This window comes from Schistocerca americana, chromosome 5 (genome assembly GCF_021461395.2).
Source record: "Schistocerca americana isolate TAMUIC-IGC-003095 chromosome 5, iqSchAmer2.1, whole genome shotgun sequence".
NCBI lineage: Eukaryota > Metazoa > Arthropoda > Insecta > Orthoptera > Acrididae > Schistocerca > Schistocerca americana.
Genome location: NC_060123.1, coordinates 313,161,046 through 313,188,186, shown reverse-complemented (window position 1 = coordinate 313,188,186; position 27,141 = coordinate 313,161,046). Strand labels below are relative to the sequence as shown.

Below are 27,141 nucleotides of genomic sequence, written 5' to 3'. Positions count from 1 at the left end.
TTTGTGTTGGCCTCATCATTCCATCATCATTCATTTAAATGACTATATTGCACTGTGCACAAATTGGGAATGTGTACGGGCGCTGATAACCGCGCAGTTGAGTGCCCCCCAAACCAAACATTATCATCGTCATCATCATCCCCACTGAACATGATCGCATCTCTTTGGAGCGCAGAGAGACCACAATTTTTACTCTCGTGTACAGGTTGGAACCACTACAAACTGTTCAAAACCGTTCGACGAAACTTGAACGTGATCTGAAGCAGCAAAGCGTCCTTATGCTTTTTCACTGTTCCTGTTTCACACCCCCTTGTGGCGTGATCACAAAGGGGTGCGACATTGACACACACAGGAGTACAACGGCGAAGGGTCCCTCTACGTTTCCCTAGTTTGCAAAACCTTAGGTGGCATCCGTTCGCATTTATCCAATATTTTAATAATGTGCCATTAAAGAGAAGACCTGCAATATACTCCTAGAGCCTGCAGGTAGGCAACTGACCTCATACAAGTCAAGTGGCGGCGAACCTGCAGGCGCCTCAGGCTACTGGTAAAAATACATTTTTAAAAGTCGCAATAAATGCGGGTAGTTGCTATCGAGTGTTTTTTGGGACTGGGGGATCTTAGAGGGATGTGAAACAGGAGCACTGAAAAGCATAAGGCTCCTTTGCTGCTTCGAATCACGTTCAAATATCGTCAAATGGTTTTAAATCGTCCATATTGGTTCCAACCTATCCACAAGAGCAAAAATTCGGGTATTGGTGCCCTCCAAAGAGCTGTGATCATGTTCCATGGCGATGCAGGCCTATGAGTACATACAGAAAGGGTGAAACGTCTGAGGGTGTTAGCATTATCAAAGATTGTCGGAAACATCTTACTGTTGTTTTTTGCACTGTGAACTGTCGTTTACGACGTGAAGAATGTGGGAATCAACGTCTCAAGGACAGGGGTTATTTTATTGGCACGGTTTGTGTCACTCCCTGAGGCCTGTTCGTTTCGATTCTGAATGGTGGTGTGTCTGAAATTTTTTCGTCGGCCATGCATAACAACATCGCGTGATTTCAACACTGGGCGTCGCGATTCTTTCCTCCGTCGCAGAGGCATCAAAAGAAGGGATGTAATGTGTAAAAGAGGCGGTGCGATGACCTCTCCATCACGTGACACGTCTACAGTGGCATTGGTCAGAATTTTGTTGAAATTTAGTGCCTTTTTTTCGCAAGTGTGGATACCTTGCTGTTTGAAGCGTCACCGAGCTTGAGGGCGCCACACTTCTGAACCATTACAGAGCAAGGTTGTAGGCACCTTTGAGCCAAATTTAAAACTTATTCCTCTCAGTGGGAGAAAATTACGGTTTTTCGAAAAAGTGATTCATTAATTCGGTTGTGCAGTGTATGTTCGACTTGAACTACACACTCCACACACTACAGGTTAAACACCTCATTGTCCAATCAGTGCACTCGACGCCTAGCATTATTTGAAAAATGGCACTTGGGTCCCACTCTATACACCTCCAATGATCTATAGCCCAGTTTGTTTCCCCCACCGTGGAATGGCCTCCTGTGTGGTACCCGACTTGAACAGTCGACTGAATGCAGTTCTCTCCCGAAAGTTAGCGCTGATATTGGTTGACATGTATTCACTGACAGCAACAATTCCTGTAGGTTTCGAAATCAGTTTTCAGTGACAGGGCGTGACACTAATCTCGAGTCCATGTTTGTTAGGATCTTTCTACGACCACTGTTGTTAAGCCATATTACGTGACTGCAAGTGGTGCACCAAACATAGTAGACACGTTTGAGAGTCTGTGTTGGTACACCAACAAATCTGGTATGTTTATTCATGGTATGGTCATCAATAAGTTCAAACAAGATAGCCCTTTTCTCTCATTAAGTCACGTCTCCACAGCGACTCATCTTATTGTGTTGTTACCACACAACCGACTCAGGTACAAACCACTTTACTGCCGATACCTAAGTCAGCGTTGAGGGTTGACAAGACCGTCTGATGGCAGTTCTATACCATTACCACTCCAAAGAGACCAGTGTCCTCTTTTTAGGGGGTGACCAGTACTTTGTCCGGTGTGCTAATTTTGGATTGCTTTTATACATCGTAGAATCAAATAAGATAAGAATAAATGTGACTGAAGAATATCACTTTCAGCTCAACGTCAAGTTACTCGACGAGAGTCAAGAGTAAGTCACTGACAGACGAAATCCCAGGGATATTCAATGGAGCGACTGGCTTGGCTAGGGAACAAGCGGTATTTGTGTTACACATCAGAAATGTTGAACATCCAGAGCAACATCTGAACTGCTAGTGTCCTCTTGGTGTTATGTCTACAACTTTGCTTCCGCCGTTTTGCAATAGCTGGCAGTATCGGTATGTGGTGGTGCACATGGTAGTTCGTACGTGTCATACAATAAGGACAGGCATTTGAAATATATCGCCTTCAAAATATTAGGCGATTTGTGATAGCATCATAAAGTTATTACTGATTGCTTACGTCAACTCGTGAGCCCAATTTTTGTCATTTGCGGTTAGTTTTAAAATAAAATGATGGGAACATCTATGGTGAGGCACCTATTCGCGAAAGAACGTGCAGAGAATGGTTTTAACGCTTCAAGAACAGTGATTTTGACGTCGAAGACGAACATGGGGGGGGGGAGGGTGAAGGAAAGGTTTTCGGCGCTACTGAAACTTACGGAAACAATAACAGGAAACCGTTTTCGAAAGCAACTGACGCATTTGATCTGAGCACGAAAGACAAATGGCCACACTGCAGCGATAGACATGAAAAAGTAGTTTTGCAACATGACAATGCTCGACCGCATGTCGCAAAACCCATCAACACATACTTGCAAACGTTGAAATGGGGAGTCCTAACCCCCGCCGTATTCTTCAGACATTGATCCCTGTGACTACCACCTTTTTTTTATCAATGGCTCACGGCCTGGCTGACCATACTTCCGGTTATGTGAATAGATGCAAAATTGGATCGATTTCTGGATCTCCTCAAAAGACGCCCACTTCTTCCAGGGTGCTTGTGGAGCAATTTGTGTAACTGGGTCATGTGCCACATGCTGAGGACTGTCACCAGCTAACTGGGGTGCATGTGTGACAGCCGAGTTGCACTGGGTCGCCACCGGCCTGCAATCCTGTATCAACTCCCCAGCGTCACCTATCCTGTACTGAAAGTCGATATCACATGGAATAAGATTCTCCATTAATCTACTTGATGGCTCGAACGACGACTTCCTTGCACGCTCTGTCAGCTGCTAACCAGCTGCATGCAGGGACCTGTCCGCGTTTTGCTTGATAGATTCGGTACTATTTTCCTTGTAAGGTTCCCTGAATACTACCTGCACTGGACAATCAGGAATCCTTTTTGAGGTCTAACGTGGCAGCCTGCAGGGCTGAAACTGTCAGACAACGCCGGTTAACTCTTCAGTTGAAGAAGAATTTCACGTGCCCACCAGCCGATCGGCAATCTTTCTCAAACGGTTTTAAAGAAACTATTCGAAAATAAAATTGATTCTCTCACATCTTGTAGTTTTAGTTGTCAGTTTCATGATGAACTCCTATCATTTCGTTAAGGATCATAGTTATTGGGATTTTAGAGAGTAGGTAAAGTACTGCAAGAAGTTCTTACAATTTGCAGTGAGAAATATGGGTCACTATGAATCAACATTTGGTGCATGTTACGACATATGTTGCTGCATATGAAACGTATATAACATATTGAACCATTCTTTAAACTTGGAAGGATATCGCTATCTGTCTGCATTCTAGACAAAATGGCGAGAAAATAATATTCGCCTTATCCCTTGTATCTCTTAAACAATTTTAGATAACAAAAAATTTTTTTGGAAAGTGATAGCAAGCAAATAGGAGATTATTTTGTCATATGATTAACATGCTAAACTTCCATTTCTAAAACGATATTTAAGCAACCACAAAATTTTCTGTGAAATGTAGTTTTTAAGGGCTTTCGATAGCTAGTGAAACGAGAATTCTTGTGAGTTTTGCAACAATATAAGTGGAAAAGTTACACATTAATTTTTATACTGACAATGGGCTTTTCCATAAACTAACGGCCTATTTTCCACTCAGCTGTTAGTTTAATAATAAACAATACAGGAAGCAGTCACCTCAAACACATGAGGGGCTAAATAAGATGACCCACACAAAAATAACTCCAGCGGAATAAAAATTTGAAAGTTACAAGAATTAATAACCACAGCAACTAAAATTAACATACTTACCATTTTTATCCCGAATTTCTCCCCGGACCTTGACATGTACTGGTTCAAGCTTGTCCCTTGCCTGTACACAAAGATTATGTTTAATGACAATGGAGAGCAATTCGATTACATATTAGAGAGACAGTGGTGCTCACCCAAGCCAAGCTGACACTCAGTGCAGTGACTGATGGGAGAGATATATTATCTCTCATTACCGAGCAGATTGTCAACATGGTTTGCGTAGGCAAGATGTATTGTAGAGCAGCCTCAGATATAATGAAATGCTCTGCCTGACAAAAAAACTGAAGCACCCAAAGAAGCAAACGAAATGAAACTTCACGGTTTGAGAGGGTGTATGATGTTATTTCACTGATTAAATATCGAGTCAAATTTGCAAAGAACTTGGCAGTATGAAGTTGTGGCCCCCTGACCCAACTGCACGGACTGTTTCAGTTGAGAAGAATGTCATAAAGTTCTTTTATTCTCTTCTTAGACAAGCTGGCTCACAATTGTTTAAACGCTATTTAATGTCCCTGATTCTGGCATTGTGATGGAGTTGACGTCTGGGTTAGTCCCACATATGTTCTATCAGCGACAGTTCTCAGGATCTGTTGGCCCCAAGAGTACTTCAACATCACACAAACAGATCGTAGAGACATCTGTCATATGTGGACGAGCATTGTCCTGCTGGAAAATGGCAACACGATACTGTCGCATGACAGGTAGCACATGAGGACGCATCATTTCCGTGGCGCACTATTCCCTCAGTCACTACCAGCCGTGAGCCGAAGGCATACACAATGGCTCCCCACACAACGGCGCCAGGAGTAGCACCGCTGTGCCTCTTCATAACGATGGAAGAATGAATCCTCCCCAGAGATCGACACCATACAACCCAGTTCCTTCCCTTTACAACCCCTTCCAGGCGTGGTAACAGCACTAAGCACGAATAACACTAACGTACACTGGTGGCCGTCCTACCTCTTACAGGGAATTGCAACTAATCGTTCACATTCCCGCTGATGGTGTGTGCGTGTATGAAGTTACGTTGACATCCGATCATGTCTTCTAGATGCTTCACTTTTTTGTCGGACAGTATATCGCGGGGATTCATTAAGTGATTCAGATGCTGTAACACGTGTTAAAAGTAAGCAACACGCATATTCTGCCAGAACGCAGTAGTTCAGACTTGTACACGTAAGAGGACAGCACAAAGTAAACATAAACAGTACCTATCTTCCTTTGTAAAAACATTTGAGATATAAGATATATTTGTCAGTAAAATTATCAATCAAATGAAAGGGCTTTTATAGTAACTGACTGTGATTCAAAGATGGTAAGAAATATGCAAATTTTAATAGCATAATTGAAAATCACATAACAGAAACGTTAGAATGACAGCACTATTAATCAGTAAAGTAATATTTACATACGTTTTCTTTGTTTGATGTATTGCGATAGACTGACAGATTTCAGTTGTATAAAAATTTCCGCTACCAGTCACAATAAAAGGTTATTTATTTGTCACAAGACCGATTTCGGGCTTTAGCCCATCCTCCGGTGTATTTCCGCTACCAGTCACAATAAAAGGTTATTTATTTGTCACACGATCAGTTTCGGGCTTGCGCCCATCCTCAGGTCTCTACAAATTCATGTACATGTTTATATTGCTGGAGATCACTGTCTGCTCTGTATGAGCAACATCTTTACACCTGCTGCGTCTAAGTTCTTTGATCACAGCCCACATGTTTCTATGTTAACACAATGTATTTCACGAGTGCACATCGTAATAGTGAAATATGCAGCTAAACTTTTTAAAACTGAAAATTGGGCGTGGAAATGATAATAAGTGTGTAACTAAGTGGAAAAACTGTCACCACAGCGTAACTATAATAATGATGCTTCATCTTTATGTAAGTACAGATATATTTTCGACAAATGCTGCCCTTCCACTTACAATTGTCCCGCTTGTATCTGTTTAGTCACCAGCAAATAAATTTTTTGTATTTATACAGTGACCTCCAACAATATAAACATGTACATGAATGTATAAACACCTGAGGATGGGCGCAAGCCAGAATCCGGTCGTGTGACAAATAAATAACCTTTTATTGTGACTGGTAGCGGAAATTTTTCTACAACCTATACAGGAAATGTCACGGAGTTCAACAGCATCCACTACGGATAAAATTCACTGACAAATTTACGACTACTGACGAACTATGTTTGTGACTGAAGGAGAATCAACAGATGTAGAACCGACTATAAGGTTTCGAAATGAACAGCATGAAAAGACAAAATATTGTTGTAGTAATCTTATCGGAATGAATCAGTAAATTTAAATGAATGGCCTTTTCTAAGATGTACACTAGACGGTTGAAGCATTACAGTTGCAGGGAGGAGTTGAGAGCCTATTTAAGAACGCGCATTACGTGCTTCATGGTTTAAATGTTTTCCAGTTGATTAAAATCTCAGTGAGTGACAGGAAGTAAACTCTTTCTGAGTGGATCACTGCGCAGTTCAACCGAGACATTTTCAAGGCTGTCGCATTTGGAATTGGAGCATCACAAGTGATTCCTGGATTCTAAAACTTTTCGGGAAAGATTAACTTCATGTGAGCATTAGACTACATCGTTGTGAAGAAATTTCTGCTCTGAAGGGGTGCTTTGGACTTAGTCACATTTACAACCAGGGAATAAAACATGAACTTTCAGTTTCTAGTGATACTTAAAATCTTGTGTTAACTTTGCTTGATGCTAGTACGCTGTACTACATGAACACAGGTGTGTGTGAACTTGCACTGTACTATAAATTAAACTCTGGTCTGTGAAACTACGTCGGAAACTCTGGCAGTGTTATAAAACCTATGCCCGATAGATGTTTTAGAATCAGTTTGTGTTATTGGATTTGGTATGATCCGACCGAACTACTACATGCAACCGGGTGTAGTTGGTAAATTCATTTCACTAGCGCGTTTTGAAATTGCACATTTAATGAATAAGTTATATTTTTCATCCAATTTGTTAACGCTGTACCGTCTGCGCTCCCAAGCTATGGGCACATACTTATGGGGCAGACACCATGAACATTAATTTGCCGACTACATGCATTTTCTGGTAAGACGACGTATGAATGTGAGTGTATGAGACCCGACCCTAAGGCATAAGTGACGGGACATCGCTATTCAGTTGAGGATCAAACATGTTAGTCCAACAGCATACAGGGTGAGAACTTTCACTCCCTTACATCCCCATACATCTTAGCTGCCCCAAATCAAACGCAGTTACGAATACAACTATTGCACCATATCGTCATTTCATGTATCTTCAGTGCTCGCATTTAGCCAACGACGTGCAAATGGTCACTGCTACTGCAGTGCAGATCAGGCCTATTGCAATAAATATCCATATATAATAATTATCGTCAATAATCACACCAATGTAATAAGAGCTGAGTGTGTCCTTAACTGACATGTTGGACAGATATGCTGACACGATTGTTCGCTTCAGGAATTCAAGAAAACATTAACAGAGAGAGAAAAAATTTCGTTATAAAATAACAACTGTGAGAGGAAATAATAATTATCAGTATCATATTAGAAAGCATGTAATACCTAGAATGTACTTGCCTTTATAGTCCATGTGACGTTTTCACAATGGGTCTTTCCATTTGATATAGTTACTGGTCGACTATCTGCTGATCCGTCGCCACTGAACACCATTGTCGCTTCTGGAAAAGTATCGAAAGATACATCTGGCAGGAATATGGACGGCAAAAACAAATTTCATAGTGTAGATTAATTGAAAGTAAATTCTTTTTGGTAACTGTCCCACACCACATCCCTCTTCAAAGAGGAATATGACGTCATTTAATTACAGTGACAACGGCTGAAAAAGGTCTGAACCTATAATTACCTAATCTTACATAGACTTGTCCACTATTACAGAAGGCACAGGTGCTAGGTAACAAAGAGAAACGTGCTGCAGTCGTTAAAACATTGGATTTTAGTTATGGTCGGAGTTCAAATTCCCATTGGGCCATGGTTCAGTTTCTATGCAAAGCCATGGTTGAGTTATTCAAACAATGTTAAGACGAGAGAAAAGTTTAGTGACTGGGGAAAAAATCGCAAATAATGTCCCACAGGGTTCATCTTTTAGTCCACTTCTATTACATATGAATGACCCTCCACTTAACATTCATCAAGCAGAACTGGTACTTTTTGCAATTGATTCTAGTGTTTCACAAAATAAGATTAGAGAGAAAGTGATAGAAGAAATTGATGATGATTTTCAAAGACTTATTAAGTGGTTCTCAGAAAATGGGCTATCCCTAAGGTTTTAGAAAGCTGACAATACTTAGGTACAACAAATAGAGTCATACCAACAACTGATGTAACACATGATCAAACATTAGTAAAGAGGATAGCATGTTCCAAAAATTTTGGGTGTACAGATTGATCAAAGACTGAACTCGCAGAAATTTGTTATTGAGTTTCTCAAACAATTAAGTTCAGCTACTTTTGCTCTTATATATTTGCGTCTTGGATACAGTCGAAAATACCTTCTAATACATTTTGCTCATTTCCACTCTGTTATGTGTTATGAAATAACTATTTGGGACAACTCATCACTTGGAAAGGAACTGTTAACTACAGAAAAGCGAGCAGCAGGAATGAAATGTGGAGTTGAAATTAAGTCATTTTGTTCACACCTCTTCAAGTAGGCATGTAACAGCATCTTCTAAATTGGCCAAACTGCAGAAAAGAATCCCTGAGAGGTTAAGGAGTAAAAGAGGTCATATGGAAATATGGCCTGAAATGTGTTCAGGTTTCAGCGACTGGAAACACACATGAGAATACACCAGGTAAGTAGGAATGTTCTGCCTGTACTAGTGACTGTTACCCGCTCAAGGGAACAATCAATGGAGCATCATCATGCAGCAGACACTTCACCATTTGTGCCACAAAGGACACGTCATCCAGCAGAGGAGGTAGGGTCATCCGCAAGAAGTACAGTTAAGTCTCGCCTGTGAGGAACTGTGAAAGGATTACTGGTCGGCCAGACGGTCGGCAACGATCCCTGTCCACACGAGGAGGCTGAACTAGAGCTGACGGTTCATTGCCACCATATCATGAGGATTCTCCATAACTGACAGGTGTTTGTCTGGAAGGTTGACAATACTGCCCATCGTAAAGATAGCCTCATCTGTAAATAGGATGGATGATAGAAATTCCAGCACTACGGTGGCCTTCGCGGCGAACCAGCAACTAAACCGTCGCTGCAAAGGCAAATCCGGAGCCTGCACACATTGTAAGTGATATGAATAGTGGCAATTGTAGTGGAGCATGTTCCACACGGTTCTCTGGCTTAACCCCTCCTGGCGGGCCACCTGCCTGGTGCTGATACTAGAGTCACTGTCAAAGATCTTTTATCTCCACCTTCAGACACGTGTCCTTCTCTTGGAACATGTTTCCGGCCATATGAACATTTTACCTGTTTTGATCCTTATCCTATTATGGATCATTTCCTGCGCTTTTCCCTCGTTTAGAAAAAAACACTCTGTAGGTCCACTAATGTAATTCATCATAATTAATGCATCCCAATTTGAGAAAAATAGTGATGACCATACCAACAAAAACAGAAGTAAAAATTACCTTTATTATTCATTATTAAAGCTGCCTGTGACTCAAAAATGAATTCAATATGAATCAACAAACATGTTTGAACATTTGCCCCACAACATAAAAACGCCAGCAGATTGTACAGCAAGTTTTAAGTCTAATCCAAAGTCAATCACTTCCTCTAGGCAAGTCCTTTTATTCCATAGACGAATTTTATTTAAAAACTGATAGCCTGTAAAGAAAACTAGTTTTACATATACCTGCATAAGTTAATATTCAGTTTAGGCCAGTGTGCCATTTAGGAACCTGTAAATCACCAGCACGTAGCCATCCACTGAAACTAATAACACATACATGTTACGTATACTAATCGTTCCACATTATTTACCTAAGAAATTGTTCATTGGATGTATGGAACATGAAACTAACTAATTGATTAACCTACACAACACTGCTATGTTCTCTAAATAATTTTCTGTATCAAGAAGCCGACTTCGGAACAATCATCCTCAAAATATCACGGATGTTAAACTCCTTTCAAACTTCGGAAGACAGCTGATGACTAGCCCTCCACAATAGCTGCCTCTTCTTGCGGGTCACTCTCTGCAAACTTCCCTCCCACTCCACTTTTCCCTCCCCTTGTGTAAAATATTCTCTATTGAAATTCTCTTCTTTTCGAGCAGTCACTGTCACGTTCACTTCAATAATCTCCTCCTTCATGATCTCCTCCACTCTTTCTAGTGCCTAGACAGTATCATTATTAATGTCTCCATTATTTAAATTATTAATAGTGTTACTACTACTATTATTATTCTTATTGCAAATTATTAATTTTGCTAATAATGCAAATTATTATCATATATGTTCTTAAGTAATAGCTAATTAATATCATTCTTAATTCCTCCGCTATTTTATCGCCATTATTAATCTTACTATTATCATCATTATTATTGCCAATTATTATTTTTATTAATAATGCAAATTATTATTAGTGTGGCAGTTATGTAATATGTTTTGGGTTTTTCCTGGTCAGGTGAAAGAGAGAGCATTTAGGTCGTAATCTGCTCAGGCTAAATAAGCAATAAATAAATAAATAAACCCACGCCTACCCCAGTGACGGGGCGTTTGACACTGCTCTACAGATAACGCTCCAATGATAAGCGAAGAAATTCTTGCCCTGTAACTTCCATCAGTCCGAAGGAGACTGCTTCAGATATGTCATATTTATGGCATTGGTGTTATTGCTGTTTTTATAAAGCTAACTGTGACTACAAGGAGGTATGCAAATTACGCAGAATTACAGAAATAATGTTGCTATCAATCAAACTTTGTTATGTTGGTCCTTTTTGTACATTAACAGAAATGAAGTGTCAATTTGGACTGCCTTTTTGATAGCCGTTTTGTGAGCGCCTCGTTCAAATGGGTAATTGGAATACTGCACAGTAATAAAATTCTTTCTTTTGCAACAAAATATTTGTTTATCGTGAAAGTAAATTCGTTCCAAATTTGCGGACGTTAGAGGAAGCCTACTCCTTCCAACAATTTACATATGAGTTGGCGCATTAAAATATAGCTGTACTTCTTTCGAGGCGTATTACGTGAAGACGACTGAAAACTGCAACCATAGATGGATACTAGAGGACGTGTAGAACATTGTATTGCACAATCAACGATTAAAGATACGTGTATCATCTGGTCTCTATGGTCATATTAGGAGAAAAAGAACGATGTCTTTTAAAGGCATTAACTATGGAAAATGTCTGAGTTGCATAGCTGTGTTTAATGCTGGCAAATGCTGAGATGAACGATTGGGTTCTTTATTTAAAGAACATAACTGATTTTCTACGCTAATTCGTTATTGCATTTGAAACTTGGATCCTGTAATTATCATCATAAGCGAATCTGCTATCAATTCAATGATAGGATGGTGCACTTGGGAAGACGAAGTCGATTCCATCTGCTGGAAAGGCTACAGCCAGGAATTTCTGGGACACAAAATGTGCTATTTTTATTATTTCTGTTGAAGAGGGTAATGCAATAACTGGCACATACTGCTCAGTATTCTAGATTCTATAGTATTAAAAAGTACGTGAGACGTTTTGAAAGTAAATACCTCTCGGCACCGAGCGAAAACACGTTCGTGAGCCGGCCGGAGTGGCCGTGCGGTTGTAGGCGCTACAGTCTGGAGCCGAGCGACCGATCCGGTCGCAGGTTCGAATCCTGCCTCGGGCATGGATGTGTGTGATGTCCTTAGGTTAGTTAGGTTTAATTAGTTCTAAGTTCTAGGCGACTGATGACCTCAGAAGTTAAGTCACATAGTGCTCAGAGCCATTTGAACCATTTGAACCACGTTCGTGAACTCAACCCGCCAGTCTAAGAAGAGGGAGAATAGCCAATCGGCACGTGCTTGACAGTGTTGGGGCGTCAGAAGCGAGGAGGTGGCTCTACAGACGACGGCAACCGACACGTGTCTGCCCATAGTGATTTGTGAATATTCTGCGTGGCGTGTTCCGTATGCATGTACAGAACATTTTGGTGTGCATCTTCTTTCGAAGAATCCACTGAAAAGGACCGAATGTGAACTCGTTTTGTCACAGTGTGTTGCCTGTGTGAATCTCGTAATATTTCGGGTTGGACTTAGCACATTTCTGGCTGTCTTACGTGTGATATAAGCTGCACGAACTAGAAGTAGATGTACTACCGACGTAAATGTGGGCTTGGTGACACAATAAATGAAAAGAACCGTAATAAAACATCAGTATCTACAAACAAACGCTATCAATGAAGGGAGGAAGCACCTACTTTGCCCGTTATTAATAGAGATTTACGGGTTTATCTTGTTACTGGAGTCACGCGGACTTCGTAATCGTACGTATGGACGGTGGTTTTCTTCAACGCTGCTTTTCTCATCGTCTACATAGTACCTACGAATACAGAGCAACGGGTGGTGAATGGACACTATACTCAGGTAGGTGGACATTAAATAAATCGCAAAACGAGACCCGCCAACCCCGCCCCGCCGCAGTGTGCGAGATGAGATATGATCTGAGAATACCAAAGAAACAAACTGTCTCTAGCCATGTAACATCGCTTACACAACTGTGCATATAGCTGTCACGAAACATCATCGTGAAATAAAGTTTCATAATTCGACAACTACATAAATAACTATCCTAACAAAAAATTTAACATCTAATACATCTCCAACATGTAAAGTAATGTGGCAGTAACTGAAGTCATAACGTGATATGAATATCAAGGCCACCTTATGTACGTAGTAAAGCATAATTATATGATAGGTTGAGCCATGTATGGAGCGCATTTTCATCCGGAAAGGAAGTTCCTTGAAGGTTATTCGATAAAGAGTGGAAAGACCAGGTGAATAAGGAGGGTGTGGAATGACTTCACAACTCATCTCCCGTATCAGTGTAGCAGGATGCTGGTGGGCGTTATCGTGGAGTAGCGTCACTTCAGGAAGTCATCGTGGTCGGTGTTCTTGGACTGCGTCTGCAAGACGTCCCAGTTGTTGACAATAAATGTCAGCAGTGACGGTTACACCTTAGGAAAGCAATTCGTAGTGCACCACACCGTCGCTTTTCCACCAGATGCATAACAACATCTTTTGTAGATGCGAGCAGGTCTTTTTACAGTGAGTTGTTGCTTTGTTTGGGCTCAACCATTCCTTTCCTTTCCTTATTTTAGCAATAGGACACAATTTTTCGTCACCAGTAACGATACAGGATAGGAATCGTGGGTGTTTCTCACGAGCCAGTTGATGACGAGCAAGCAGAGACGCACATATGGGCCAGCTGCTAATTTTTGTGAGTTAGGTTTATAGCATGCTGTACCCATTTACCCGATTTTGGAACCTTCCCCATTGCATGCAAATGTCGCACGATGGTGGAATGATACAATTAATCACATTTGCCAGTTCTCGAGTTCACTGGCGTGGATCGCTGTGAATCGAGGGGTTTAAACGATCATCATCAAACTGAAAGTGTAGAGTCACTAATCTCAAAACGTTTCACCTTAAAACGAGAAATCATTTTCTTGCCGTGCTCTGTTCAGTGGCTTCAGCCCAAGTACAAATGTTTCTGGCTACCTCCGCTGCTGTCAACCATCTACTGAACTCAAACAGCAGAATTATGCTCCCTCCAACGTATATCTCGCGAAGAGACCATGAGGATAAAATCAGAGAGATTAGAGCCCACACAGAAGCATACCGACAATCCTTCTTTCCACGAACAATACGAGACTGGAATAGAAGGGAGAACCGATAGAGGTACTCAGGGTACCCTCCGCCACACATCGTCAGGTGGCTTGCGAAGTATGGATGTAGATGTAGATGTAGAAATGTTCCGATTTCTCTACTTGGCACTCCACTTTATATCGTCCACAGCTCCACTCACAATCTCCAGGTGATAAAATGATAACATATAAACTCAAATAGCAAGAGAGAACTACAAATAAAAAATGACAATCGATAAATAAACCCACAACAACCGGAATACCAACATTCAAAACAAAAACGCTATGAACTTATGCACCAACCTAATACGTCTGACAGAGAACCTGAAGACGATAATCATGCCGAAAGAGGCCTATTGTAATAAACAATATAATCAGACACATCAGAGTCTTCGGGCTCACAATATATAGTATAATAATGTCACTATGTGACAAATACGACACAGCGGGCAGAGATGAGTACAAAGAGGATAGAAGATTTTGAAATATGGTGTTATAGAAGAATGATGAGGATTAGATTGGTAGGACAAATAACTAATTATGAGATACTGAGTGAATCGAAATTGATAAAGTTATCTATTCTTTCGGACATGTCCGAAAGAACAAATAACATATAGTTAAGGCTCACCGGCCATTTGACCATCTTCTTCTGTGCGGATGCACAAACAGTGCCGTACTCTTACGGGAATCGGCAAAAAGCCGCGAGTAATGAGTGTAACGGGCAGGGGCACTATGAATATAGTGCGGGACAGTAGGTTGGGAATGTGGGTCTCACAGGAGGCGTGCCTGAGATAAGTCACTGCAGTCGCACTCTCCTCTGTGTCTCAGAAGGATAGAGCGTCTGCCATGCAAGCAGGAGATCCCGGGTTCGAGTCCCGGCCGGCGCACACATTTTCAACTGTTCAAATGGCTCTGAGCACTATGGGACTTAACATCTATGGTCATCAGTCCCCTAGAACTTAGAACTACTTAAACCTAACTAACCTAAGGACTTCACACAACACCCAGTCATCACGAGGCAGAGAAAATCCCTGACCCCGCCGGGAATCGAACCCGGGCGTGGGAAGCGAGAACGCTACCGCACGACCACGAGCTGCGGACTGTTCAACTGTCCTCGTTGACAGCTAGGGGTATTCATTTCATTGTAAGAACAAAAATTGTAGAGGGAGGCCAGGCTTGACTGATATAAGAAAGGTCAAACGGGTATAGGATGCAGCAAGCTATGCAGAAATGAAGACGCTTGCACAGGATAGACTAGCATGGGGGGCTGCATCAAATCAGTCTTAGGACTAAAGATCACAGCCACAAGTAGTAATTTACATTTTTACATTTTGTTGTATTTCTAACTGCGTTTAGTTCACCAGTCATTTAGGAAGACGTATAAGAACTGATTTTACTTATGTTATTAAGCTGAAGGAAGGGAGATTAGGAATCGATGTCGCGTGGAAGATCATCAGTGACGGAGCACAAGCCTGGACAGGAATAGAGGGGAAAATCGGTGACAAGGAGTTACTCGACTTACGAAACCCAAAAGAAACCTAAATCTGTGCAAGCGGACGGGCCTTTGAACCACCATCCTTCCGAATACGAGTTCCATGTCTTACCATTGCGGACCTAAGTACAAAATACTACAAAAAGTCATTCGAGATCAATACGAGGGAACTATCACATTTGCTAAATCAAAGTAGAGGAAACTATGAAGCCAAGAAGATTGAAATACAAATTAGAACTTCAGTACTACTCTAACGGGAAGAAATCGCAACACCAAAGAAACAATTTGTGTAGAGTAATGAAATTTCGGGAATACAATTATCTAGGTAAAATATTTAAGTAGTCAACTTTGCAACATCATAGGTAAATGTAAGCACAAGATAAGCCGTAGCAAATGTGAAATGCTGGTACATTAACAACCGGTGTAACCGCCAGAATATTGAATGCAAGCACGCAGACTTGCATCCATTGTGTTGTACAGATGCCAAATGTCAGTTTTTGGGATGGAGCACCATATCTGTTGCATTTGGTTGGTCAATAATAGAGCGATTAATGCTGGTTGTGCCTCGCGGGATTAGCCGAGAGGTCTGGGGGGCTCGAGTCATAGACGGTGCGGCTGGTCCCGTCGGAGGTTCGAGTCCTCCCTCGGGCATGGGTGTGTGTGATTTCCCTTAGGATAATTTAGGTTAAATAGCATGTAAGCGTAGGGACTGATGACCTTAGCAGTTAAGTCCCATAAGATTTCACACACATTTGAACATCTGAATGCTGGTTGTGGATGATTCTGGAGTTGTCATCCGATGACATCCCATATGTGCTTGCTTGGAGACAGATCTAGTGATCGAATAGGCCAATGCAACATACCAATAGTCAGTGTGGCATATTGGATTACAACAGCCGTATATTGGTGAGCGCTATCCAGTTGTAAAACACCCACTTGAATGCTGTTCATGAATGGCAGCACAACAGTTCGAATCACCAGACTGCCGTACAAATTTGCGGTCAGGGTACATGGAATAGCCGCGAGAGTGCTCCTGCTCTCAAGTGAAATCGCATTCAAGGCCATAGCTCGAGGTGTAGGTCCAATGCATTTAGCACTGGCCTAATCCTAACTGACACACAGCCATCATTGGCACCGAGGCAGAGTCAGCTTTAATCAGAAAACCCAACAGATCTAAACACTGCCCTCCAACGAGCTCTCGGAAATAGCTGTGGTTCAAAAAATGGTTCAAATGGCTCTGAGCACTATGGGACTTAACTTCTGAGGTCATCAGTCCCCTAGAACTTAGAAGTACTTAAACCTAACTAACCTAAGGACATCACACACATCCATGCCCCAGGCAGGATTCGAACTTGCAACCGTAGCGGTCGCGCGGTTTCAGACTGTAGCGCCTAGAGCCGCTCGGCCACTCTGGCCGGCAATAGTTGTGGTTTGGGGGTCAGTGGAATGCGCGCTTCAAAGACGTCTGGCTCGGAGCTGTCTTTGAAGTAACCGATACGTCACTGTGGTGCCAACTGCATCTCGAGTAGCTACTGCAGATGCAGTGCTATGCGCCAGACCCATACGCCGAACACGATGGTCTTCCCTCTCGGTAGTGCCACGTGGACGTTCGGGTACCGGTCTTCTTGCGACCGTATATTCTCGTGACGATCTCTGGCAGCAATCATGTACTGTGGCTACATTCCTGCCAAGTTGTTCTGCAGTATCGCAAAAGGACCATCCAGCTTCTAGTAGACTCAATGAGGTATTGATAATGGCGTCATTGTTCGCCTTACAGACATCTGCTCATAACGTCCAATCTCAACGGTCAGTCACGACCGTTAGAGCGGGTATTTAAAACAAACGTGATTTTCATCCACATAGTCGCGCTACTAGCGCCACTCTTATGCGAGTGGCCCGGAATCTGAATACACATCATCTTTCAGATGTATAAACTTGACTGCCAACTTTCGTTTATGTAACACAGCCCCTTGGAGACGCGATTTTTTCCCGTCAGTGTATTTCCTGGACGTTCGACTATCTTAATATAAAATAGCCTAAAGCCTATCGTAGACCCAATGAATGGAAAATAATAGATGATTTTCTGAAAGTATAGGAACCTCTAGATGTGATTTACATGATAAGAGAACAAGTACAAAATAAATAAGTAAATAAAGTTCTACTGGCGCAATAGCTTCACTGCTTCAATCCCGAAAACGCTCAACAGAAACGAAAAAGATGAGCAGACGTGTATCCGACACAGAGTTACTTAACGCGCGAGCTAGTTGGAAAAATAAAAATGCTCGGCCACCACGCAGCGACCGAATGTGGGGCGGTGGAGGGTCGCGGCGGCGGCAGAGCGGTGTACGTCACAACGGACGTCACGACCTGCGTCACAGAGTCTCGCAGCATCCGCAGGGGGGACGGTGGCTACGGGCAGACTACTGCCAGGCTCAAAAAACCGACTACTGCGCACTAGTTCAGCACTCATCAGACGAGGACTACATGACTCACAAAATGCCACAGCTTGCGTGCCGCCAGGAAGACGTAAGGACATTGCGTCAGCAGATCAAATCACACGGGCAGCTTACCAGTTCCTGACATTTTAACTGCCGCGCTTCTTGTATGTACGTCCATATTTCAACTGATGCTGTCTACATTACGGTCTTCACTCTACGCTGAAACAGACGCTTGGTAATATTTGAGGTACACAGTGTGAAGTACAGTTTTTCGAAACTTCCGAGGAGTAACATTTCTACCAAAATGACCTGTAGTTCGTGGACTTCAAATTGCTTCCAAGTCACGACTCAGGGTCACGGTGAGTAACTATTTGCGCAGTTCTTCATAATCATGGAACGAAATTCCTAGCGAAGATATTGAAGTGCTTGACATTAAGTAAATTTTACTATTCCGTCATTTGTCTCACAATAGCTGTAATGATATCACATTACACGTCATGATATCACTTACATTGTTTTTCTTCCCTTTCTTGTACCGTAAAGCGTAGTTGTGTGAGATGTTGTTAATTTGTGCTGATGTGTTAGTACGTACGTGCCATTCGTGGGTAACTAAACAAATCACACCAAAAAAAAACGATTAGTCACACCGAGGCTGCATCACTTTAATTCAGTGGAACACTTCCTCTTGGCTTTACGATGGCGATTGCGAGGAAGAGAGACTACTAGTTTCTTGAGGTGTGCAGGTGTGCCGTAGCTAGCTAAAGCCAATGACTAAATTTTTCTGATGGATACACAGTAGGTACCGTAGTAGTTATTGGTGGTGGTAAACAATGTTTATTTCTTGTTCTTGAGGTATGAATGATTCTATGATTACAAGATTGCTATTCTGATTCATATGTTGTTTTTTTATCCCACATAACCCTCTGCCAGGCAATTTATTGTGAATAGCAGAGTAATCACGTAGATAACACCAATCACTACTTAGTTTGGGGCTCTAATAAACGTTATTAGTACAGTTGGGTACCATATTCGGATTCTTTGGTTTAAGGGATAAAGTAGTTATCCGTTGCATTTTCTTTCTGAAGATGCCTCATCAGACGTAGATCTTACATGGGTCAGTTAATCAAATAAGCAATTAAAAAAATTTAAGAGTACTTAAAGAACCTTATGAAATCAGAGAAAGTAATTGTTACGCATGACGATATTGCAGAAAAGATGCATATCGTTTAGTGACTTCCCGGAATCAACAGTATACTGTTATTCGGCTCGCCTTCCCAGGATCATAGAGTTTACAGATAACAGGAATCTTTTATTTGGCTGACCTTCCCAGGATACATTATTTTACGCACAGTAGTAATCTTCTTTTGGCTCCCTTTCCCCGCGTCATACAGTCTCTTGATTAATAAACTACTTTTACTATTCGACAAGGCCTGTAATTTATCCTCATTTTTACAGAGGACAACATGTATTTACCTTTGAACGCCTTTCACATAAGCTGAGCACTTTGTTGAGGAGGCACACGTAGTACAAGTTTCGTGAAAAAAGTAATGAAACTGATTTTTTATCTACCAAGTTTTTTTCAGACAAAATTGTCTCATTCAAAGTAGTTTCCTTTGGCAGCTACACACTGGCGGAATCGTTGTTCCCAGTCTTGATAGCAGCGCTGAAAGCCTTCAACAGATAAGGCCGTTAACTCGTTAGTCACATTTTTTAATGTTCTCCAGAGTCCCAAAATGAAATCTTTTAAAACATTTTTCAATTTCAGGACAAGAAAAAATTCACAAGGACTCAGGTCAGGTGAGTAGGGGGACTATGGAAGAACAAGAATGCTCTTTGAGGTCAACAATTCCGTTATAGAGATGGCCGTCTGACACAGTGCGTTCTTCAGCATCCACTCGTCTGCAGTGTCCGGTCTCAATAGATTCATCCTTTTCCTGAGCCTTTTAAAGAAATCTTTGTAAAACACTTGGTTGACAGTCTGTCCAGGAAGAACAAATTCTTCATACACGATACCCTTACTATCAAATAAGCAAATCAGCATTGTCTTCATCTTTCGTTTGGTCTTTCGAGCTTTTTACGGTCGAGGAGATGTCTCAGTGTGCCACGCCTCACTTTGCCGTTTTGTCTCAGGATCTTACTCAAAAATATGTGGTCACACAAATGAACCATTCGTGTTCATTTCCAATCCTCTCAAACAGATAAACGCACACGTTTCCTCGACTGTCCTTCTGCTCAGTTGTGATGTTTTCCAGCGTCATTTTGGCACGAACTTTCGCATGTCCAAATCTTCTGTCAAAAATTGATATCCAGTGAAACTGTTAAACATGTCACCCATAATCCTTATTGTTAAACGTCGGTCTGATCTGACAAGAGTACGCACACGTTCGACTTTTTTGTCGGTTTTTGAAGTAGGTCTCCGAGCGAGGTTCATCTTCAACGTATTTTCTGCCTTCCAAAAATGATTTGTGCCGGAGAAAAGCTTGTACTCTTTATGAGGAATGTCCCCTACAGGACAGTTTCAACTTTTCAAAGGTAACGCTTGCGGATTACCCAAGTATAATACAAACTTGATGTCATAACGCTGCTCTAAATTCCGCTATTCCATTTTTGTAACACATAGTAAAACACAACTTCACTGATGGTGCTCTCAAAAATCGAGTAATAGATATACGGAGCTGAAATTCAGACTGAGCATCTGGACACCAGTCTACATAAGAAGTCATAGAGCAGCACAGTGTTGCCAGATCGCTTACAGTGTTTTCAGTTTCATTACTTTTTCTGCACGCCTCGTACGTATGCAGAAATGAAAAAAAATAGGAAAAGACAAATGAAGGAGTGCAGCAAAACATCTGAACTTACCAACATCGTCCTGGAACCTGTAGCTGGTGTACGTGAGGCAGGCGGTGATGTTTGTGCGGCGATCGGCCAGCCTCAGCGACTCTGGGCCCGTCACCGAGGCCACCAGCGAGACGGTAGGCCTCGCCAGGAACACCCGAGCGCGGCCCTCCATGTACGAGCCGACCACCACGTCTGCAACACCAGACGCCTTCAGCCTCAGCAGCCAGACCCAATTTGCCAAGGTCATTGTGGCGGAAACATACTTGCTTCACAAAACGCCTATGGGCTAACACACCGCAAACACAATCGCTGCACTGTTGTCAACAAAAACTGCACGAATAATGTAAGTGATGACACCTTTTACGAACAACGCTGGACACCTTATGTGTGCCCTCTACATGTAACCATCTCTATGTTTGTCTCAGTAATTTGACCACTGCAGGCTACCTCAGGGCAGTGTTCTCGCCCCTATAATATTTAACATACGAGGGTTACTCCAAAAGAAATGCACACTATTTTTGTAAAAATACAGTTTTCATCCTGCATGTGTTTTACAGTTTTACAGTGTGTAGATACATCCTTCCCGCTTGTTTTCAAACTCAGTTCAACCTGTTCCCGTGAGTGGCGCCATCACAGCATGCCTTCAAGATGGCTGCCACACTTGACGTTCGTCAGAAGCAATGTGCTGTCATAGAATTCCTGTGCTGTGAAAACGAAACAGTGGGAAACATCCACAAGAGGTTGAAAAAGGTGTATGGAGGTGCTGCTTTCGATCGCAGTACAATCAGTCGGTGGGCAAGCAGGTTACGTGATGAAAGCGGGCACGGCAATATTGAGGATTGTCCTCGCAGCGGCAGGCCTCGTACTGCACACACTCCAGACAACGTGCAGAGAGTTAACGAACTGGTGACTGCTGACAGACGTATCACAGTGAACTAATTGTCACGCCGCGTTGGGATAGAGGAAGGAAGTGTTTGCAGAATACTGAAAGTATTGACGTTAAAAAAGGTATGTGCCAGGTGGGTTCCCAGGATGTTGACAGTGGCTCACAAAGAAACAAGAAAAACGGTATGCAGCGAACTTTTGGAACAGTACGAGAATGGTGGAGATGAATTTCTTGGAAGAATTGTGACAGGTGACGAAACATGACTCCATCATTTTTCACCAGAGACGAAGAGGCAATCAATGGAGTGGCATCATGCAAATTCACCCAAGGAAAAAGAATTCAAAACCACACCTTCTGCTGGAAAAGTTATGGTTACAGTGTTTTTCGATTCCGAAGGACTCTTGCTTGTGGACATCATGCCAAGTGCAACCACCATAAATTCTGATGAATATGTGACAACACTGAAGACACTTCAAGCTCGACTGAGTCATATTCGACCACATCGGCAAAAGCAGGATGTTTTGCTGTTGCATGACAATGCACAGCCACATGTCAGTCAAAAAACCATGGAAGCGATCACAAAACTCGGGTGGACAACACTGAAACCTTACAGTCCTGACCTGGCTCCATGTGGCTATCATCTCTTTGGGAAACTGAAAGACTCTCTTCGTGGAACAAGGTTTGAAGATGATGACTCCCTTGTGCACGGTGCCAAACAGTGGCTCCAACAGGTTGGTCCAGAATTTTACCGTGCGGGTATACAGGCGCAGGTTCCAAGATGGCATAAGGCAGTTTAGAGGGATGGAAATCATGTGGGGAAATGAAAATTGTTCCTAAAGGATGTATCTACACACTGTAAAACTTTCAAATATGTAGAATAAAAGATGGGTTTAAAAAAAATAGTGTGCATTTCTTTTGGAGTGACCATCGTATATACAAATAACCAACCATTCCCGCTACACATCAAAAGTTTTCTGTATGAGGATGACCTCGCGTTGGTCACCCAGGGAAAGGATTTCCGTGGTGTTGAAAATTACCTGTCTGTAGCATTGGAAGAGCTACGACTGTTCTACTAAAATCGGTGCTTTCCATTTGGAAAGGAGACAGGTCAACCAATAACTAAATATTTCACGGAAGGGCACTCAACTCGAACATTCCTTTTACCCAAAATACTTTGAGGTGACCTTAGACCACACCTTAACCTGTAAAACGCATTGCCATAACACCAAAATGAAGGTATCCACAGGTAATATCACACGGAAATTAAGGGGACCTAAGTGCGGCCGGCCGGTGTGGCCGTGCGGTTAAAGGCGCTTCAGTCTGGAACCGCGTGACCGCTACGGTCGCAGGTTCGAATCCTGCCTCGGGCATGGATGTGTGTGATGTCCTTAGGTTAGTTAGGTTTAATTAGTTCTAAGTTCTAGGCGACTGATGACCTCAGAAGTTAAGTCGCATAGTGCTCAGAGCCAACCTAAGTGCGGTGCACAACCAGCCGCTTCTGGATTGGCACTGTGCTGTTCTGCGGGTGAATATGCAGCGCCTGTCTGGCATAATTCCTGCTGTGCTAGGTAGGTGTACACCGCTCTGAATGAGACGTACGTAATAATTACTGGATGGTTTAGACCAGCTAAAGTGTAGCAGGTACACGTACTAGCAGCCATAGCTCAGCATCACATCAGGCGTGAAGCACCTGTCCAAGTAGAAGGATGTAGAGCTTTAATCTCTGATACTCATCCACTGTTTGGTCTCTCGCCAACACCGTCACGTTTGAAGTCCAGAAAGAGTTTTATAAGAGTCCCTGACAACAACGACATTACAACCCAGGGGCTACACAATTGGAAAAGAGAACAGAGAATGCTCCTCTAGGCAAGAAGAACTGTCTCCTGGTGACAACGAGACTGGTGTACCTGGAAGTCCCCCAACTGGTCGCGAACCGTTGCTGGGCGGTGTACAGAAAATTTTGAGAGTGGGGATACGCTAGTGGACTGTCAACCTTTGAGTGAGGGGAGGAGCAGACAATGTATCACACGCGCACCTGCCGCCTGTGGCCGCCATCATGGATCGAAGAATATCTGATGTTGGCCCACTATAATTCCTTGAACGTAGCCCGTCTTTGAACAAAAATAGATTAATTTAATGTTTATTATTTCGTCTACCATTAAATGTATTTATACTTACAACTGTATGCTAGCTCTAATGCCTTGGACGTAGCTCACTTGCAAGTGAAGGTGACTTAACGACTGTCATGTTTGTCTATATCCACGTTTAACTGTATTAATGTCTATTGTTCATGCATGCAAGTTTATAACTGTTAGGATTTTTGTTAGCTCCCTTGTAGCTGATGAAATTGACACAAAAAAACACTGTGCAGCTATACACAAGCCGGCCGCGGTGGTCTCCCGGTTCTAGGCGCGCAGTCCGGAACCGCGCGACTGCTACGGTCGCAGGTTCGAATCCTGCCTCGGGCATGGATGTGTGTGATGTCCTTAGGTTAGTTAGGTTTAAGTAGTTCTAAGTTCTAGGGGACTGATGACCACACCTGTTAAGTCCCATAGTGCTCAGAGCCATTTGAACCATTAGCTATACACAAATCTACACTGTCCGTAAACAAATTTACACACAGAAGGGGAGCAGGAAATGAAATTAAACTGCAAGTGTCGAGAGGGTCCGTGATATTATTTCAGTGATTATGAAAATGAGAAAAATTTACAAAGAATTTGGCAGCATGAGCCCACTGATTAGTATGACGTTGCGCCTCCTTTGGACTGGATGCATGCGCTATTTCGGTTGGGAAACGTGTCATAAATCCGTTGTTTCCTCTTCTGTGGTAAGCTGGCACACAACTGGTGACACACATGTTCTGTCGGGCATAGATCAGAGGACCTTGCTGGCCGCAGGACTCAACATCATGCAAGCAGTTCTTAGAGCCAAGTTCCTTGTATTGACCAACATTGCCTTGTTCAAAAATGGCTCCATCATACCGTCGCAAACGTAGTACACTTATGACTTACTACCTAGGTAAAAATATATGTACACTACTGGCCATTAAAATTGCTACACCACGAAGGTGACGTGCTACAGGCGCGAAATTTAACCGACAGGAAGAAGATGCTGTGATACACAAATGATTAGCTTTTCAGAGCATTAACACAAGGTTGGCGCCGGTGGCGACACCTAAAACGTGCTGACATGAGGAAAGTTTCCAACCGATTTCTCATACACAAACAGCAGTTGACCGGCGTTGCCTGGTGAAACATTGTTGTGATGCCTCGTGTAAGGAGGAGAAATGCGTACCATCACGTTTCCGACTTTGATGAAGATCGGATTGTAGCCTATCGCGATTGCGGTTTAACGTATCGCGACATTGCTGCTCGCGTTGGTCGAGATCCAATGACTGTTAGCAGAATATGGAATCGGTGGGTTCAGCAGGGTAATACGGAACGCCGTGTTGGATCCCAAAGGCCTCGTATCACTAGCAGTCGAGATGACACGCATCTTATCCGCATGCTGTAACGGATCGTGCAGCCACGTCTCGATCCCTGAGTCAACAGATGGGGATGTTTGCAACACAACAACCATCTGCACGAACAGTTCGACGACGTTTGCAGCAGCATGGACTATCAGCTCGGAGACCATGGCTGCGGTTACCCTTGACGCTGCATCACAGACAGGAGCGCTTGCGATGGTGTACTCAACGACGAACCTGGGTGCACGAATGGCAAAACGTCATTTTTTCGGATGAATCCAGGTTCTGTTTACAGCATCATGATGGTAGCATCCGTGTTTGAGGACATCGCGGTGAATGCACATTGGAAGCGTGTATTCTTCATCGATATACTGGCCTACCACGTGGCGTGATGGTATGGGGTGCCATTGGTTACACGTCTCGGCCACCTCTTGTTCGCATTGACGGCACTTTGAACAGTGGACGTTACATTTCAGATGTGTTACGACCCGTGGCTCTACCCTTCATTCGACCCCTGCGAAAACCTACATTTCAGCAGGATAATGCACGGCCGCATGTTGGAGGTCCTGTACGGGCCTTTCTGGATACAGAAAATGTTCGACTGTTGCCTTGGCCAGCACATTCTCCAGATCTCTCACCAACTGAAAACGTCTGGTCAATGGTGGCCGAGCAACAGGCTCGTCACAATACGCCAGTCACTACTCTCGATGAACTGTGGTATCGTGTTAAAGCTGCATTGGCAGCTGTACCTGTACACGCCATCCAAGCTCTGTTTGACTCAATGCCCAGGCGTATCAAGGCCGTTATTACGGCCAGAGGTGGTTGTTCAGGGTTCTGATTTCTCAGGATCTATGCACCCAAATGGCGTGAAAATGTAATCACATATCAGTTCTAGTATAATATATTTGTCCAACGAATACTCGTTTATCATCTGCATTTCTCCTGGTGTAGGAATTTTAATGGCCAGCAGTGTATGTTAAGGCACTTAACCCTACTGACGGCAGTGGAAAACTAGTGCCATGTACACTTAACTTTCCAATACCTGAGGTAATTTCGACACAACTTAGTACAAATAAGGCGTGCATAAGCATAGGCAGCTAGTGTTGACGTCAACCTGTTATAGAATCATGAACATGATTTATGCTCACGCTATAAGTCATTTTTGGAGAACAAAAATCTGCTTTATAAATATTACATAGTTTCTGCAAACAGAAATCTTGCGAAACTTCATTGGGCCAAACAAATGGAAGTAGAAATTCCGCGCTATAGGGCGAATCAGGAAGAACGGCCCAGTGAAGTTTTGTGAGCTGCTCTCGGGTACGCAGACGTGTAAGGCGTTGCGTTGTCATGGAGAAGCATTTTTGTGGCGACGAGCACGTTGAAGTCAATACCCTTAGGGTAGCACAATACACTTCTGAACTGATGGTTGCATCATGAGGGAGGACATCAAACACAATAACCCCTTCAGAGTCCCGGAAGGCCGTCGTCATGACTTTTCCGGCTGAGGGTGTGGCTTCGAACTTGTTGCTTGGAGGAGAGGTGGTGTTGCGCCACTACAAGGGTTGCTAGTTCTTCGTTGCTCTTTATGGTCTTCTGTTTAGGCGGCGAGGAACCCTGCGGGTACACACCTCTGAGTACTCCAACTTGCAGACAAGTGTGTAAGCACAACCAACAGAGACGTCCAGTTGTGAAGCGAGCTGTTTGATTTTGATCCTTCGATTACCTCGAATGAGAGTGTCGGCACGTTCCAACATGGAAGGAGTCACAGCTGGGTGTGGCCGCCCGGCACGCGGAGAAATCGGATAAGTTGCCGCGACCTTGCTGGGATGATGGCAGACGCCTCGCCCAACGAGTCACCGTGCTTTTGTTCTCTGCCAGGTCTGCGTAAATATTCTGCAAGCGCCTATGAATATCT

The 27,141-nt window shown here is 42.9% G+C and overlaps 1 protein-coding gene across 1 annotated transcript in view; it reads right to left on the bottom strand.

Moving 5' to 3' along the window:
• The window catches only part of LOC124616337 (integrin alpha-PS4-like), a 68,354-nt gene extending 47,233 nt beyond the window's left edge, over positions 1-21,121 (bottom strand). The window contains exons 1-3 of the mRNA XM_047144644.1: positions 20,896-21,121; positions 7,867-7,967; positions 4,260-4,320 (exon numbers count right to left, since the gene is read on the bottom strand). Of these exons, the coding sequence (XP_047000600.1) occupies positions 4,260-4,320; positions 7,867-7,967; positions 20,896-21,121 (388 nt within the window). The remainder of the gene's footprint in view (positions 1-4,259; positions 4,321-7,866; positions 7,968-20,895) is intronic.
• Between the last annotated feature and the right edge of the window lie 6,020 nt (positions 21,122-27,141).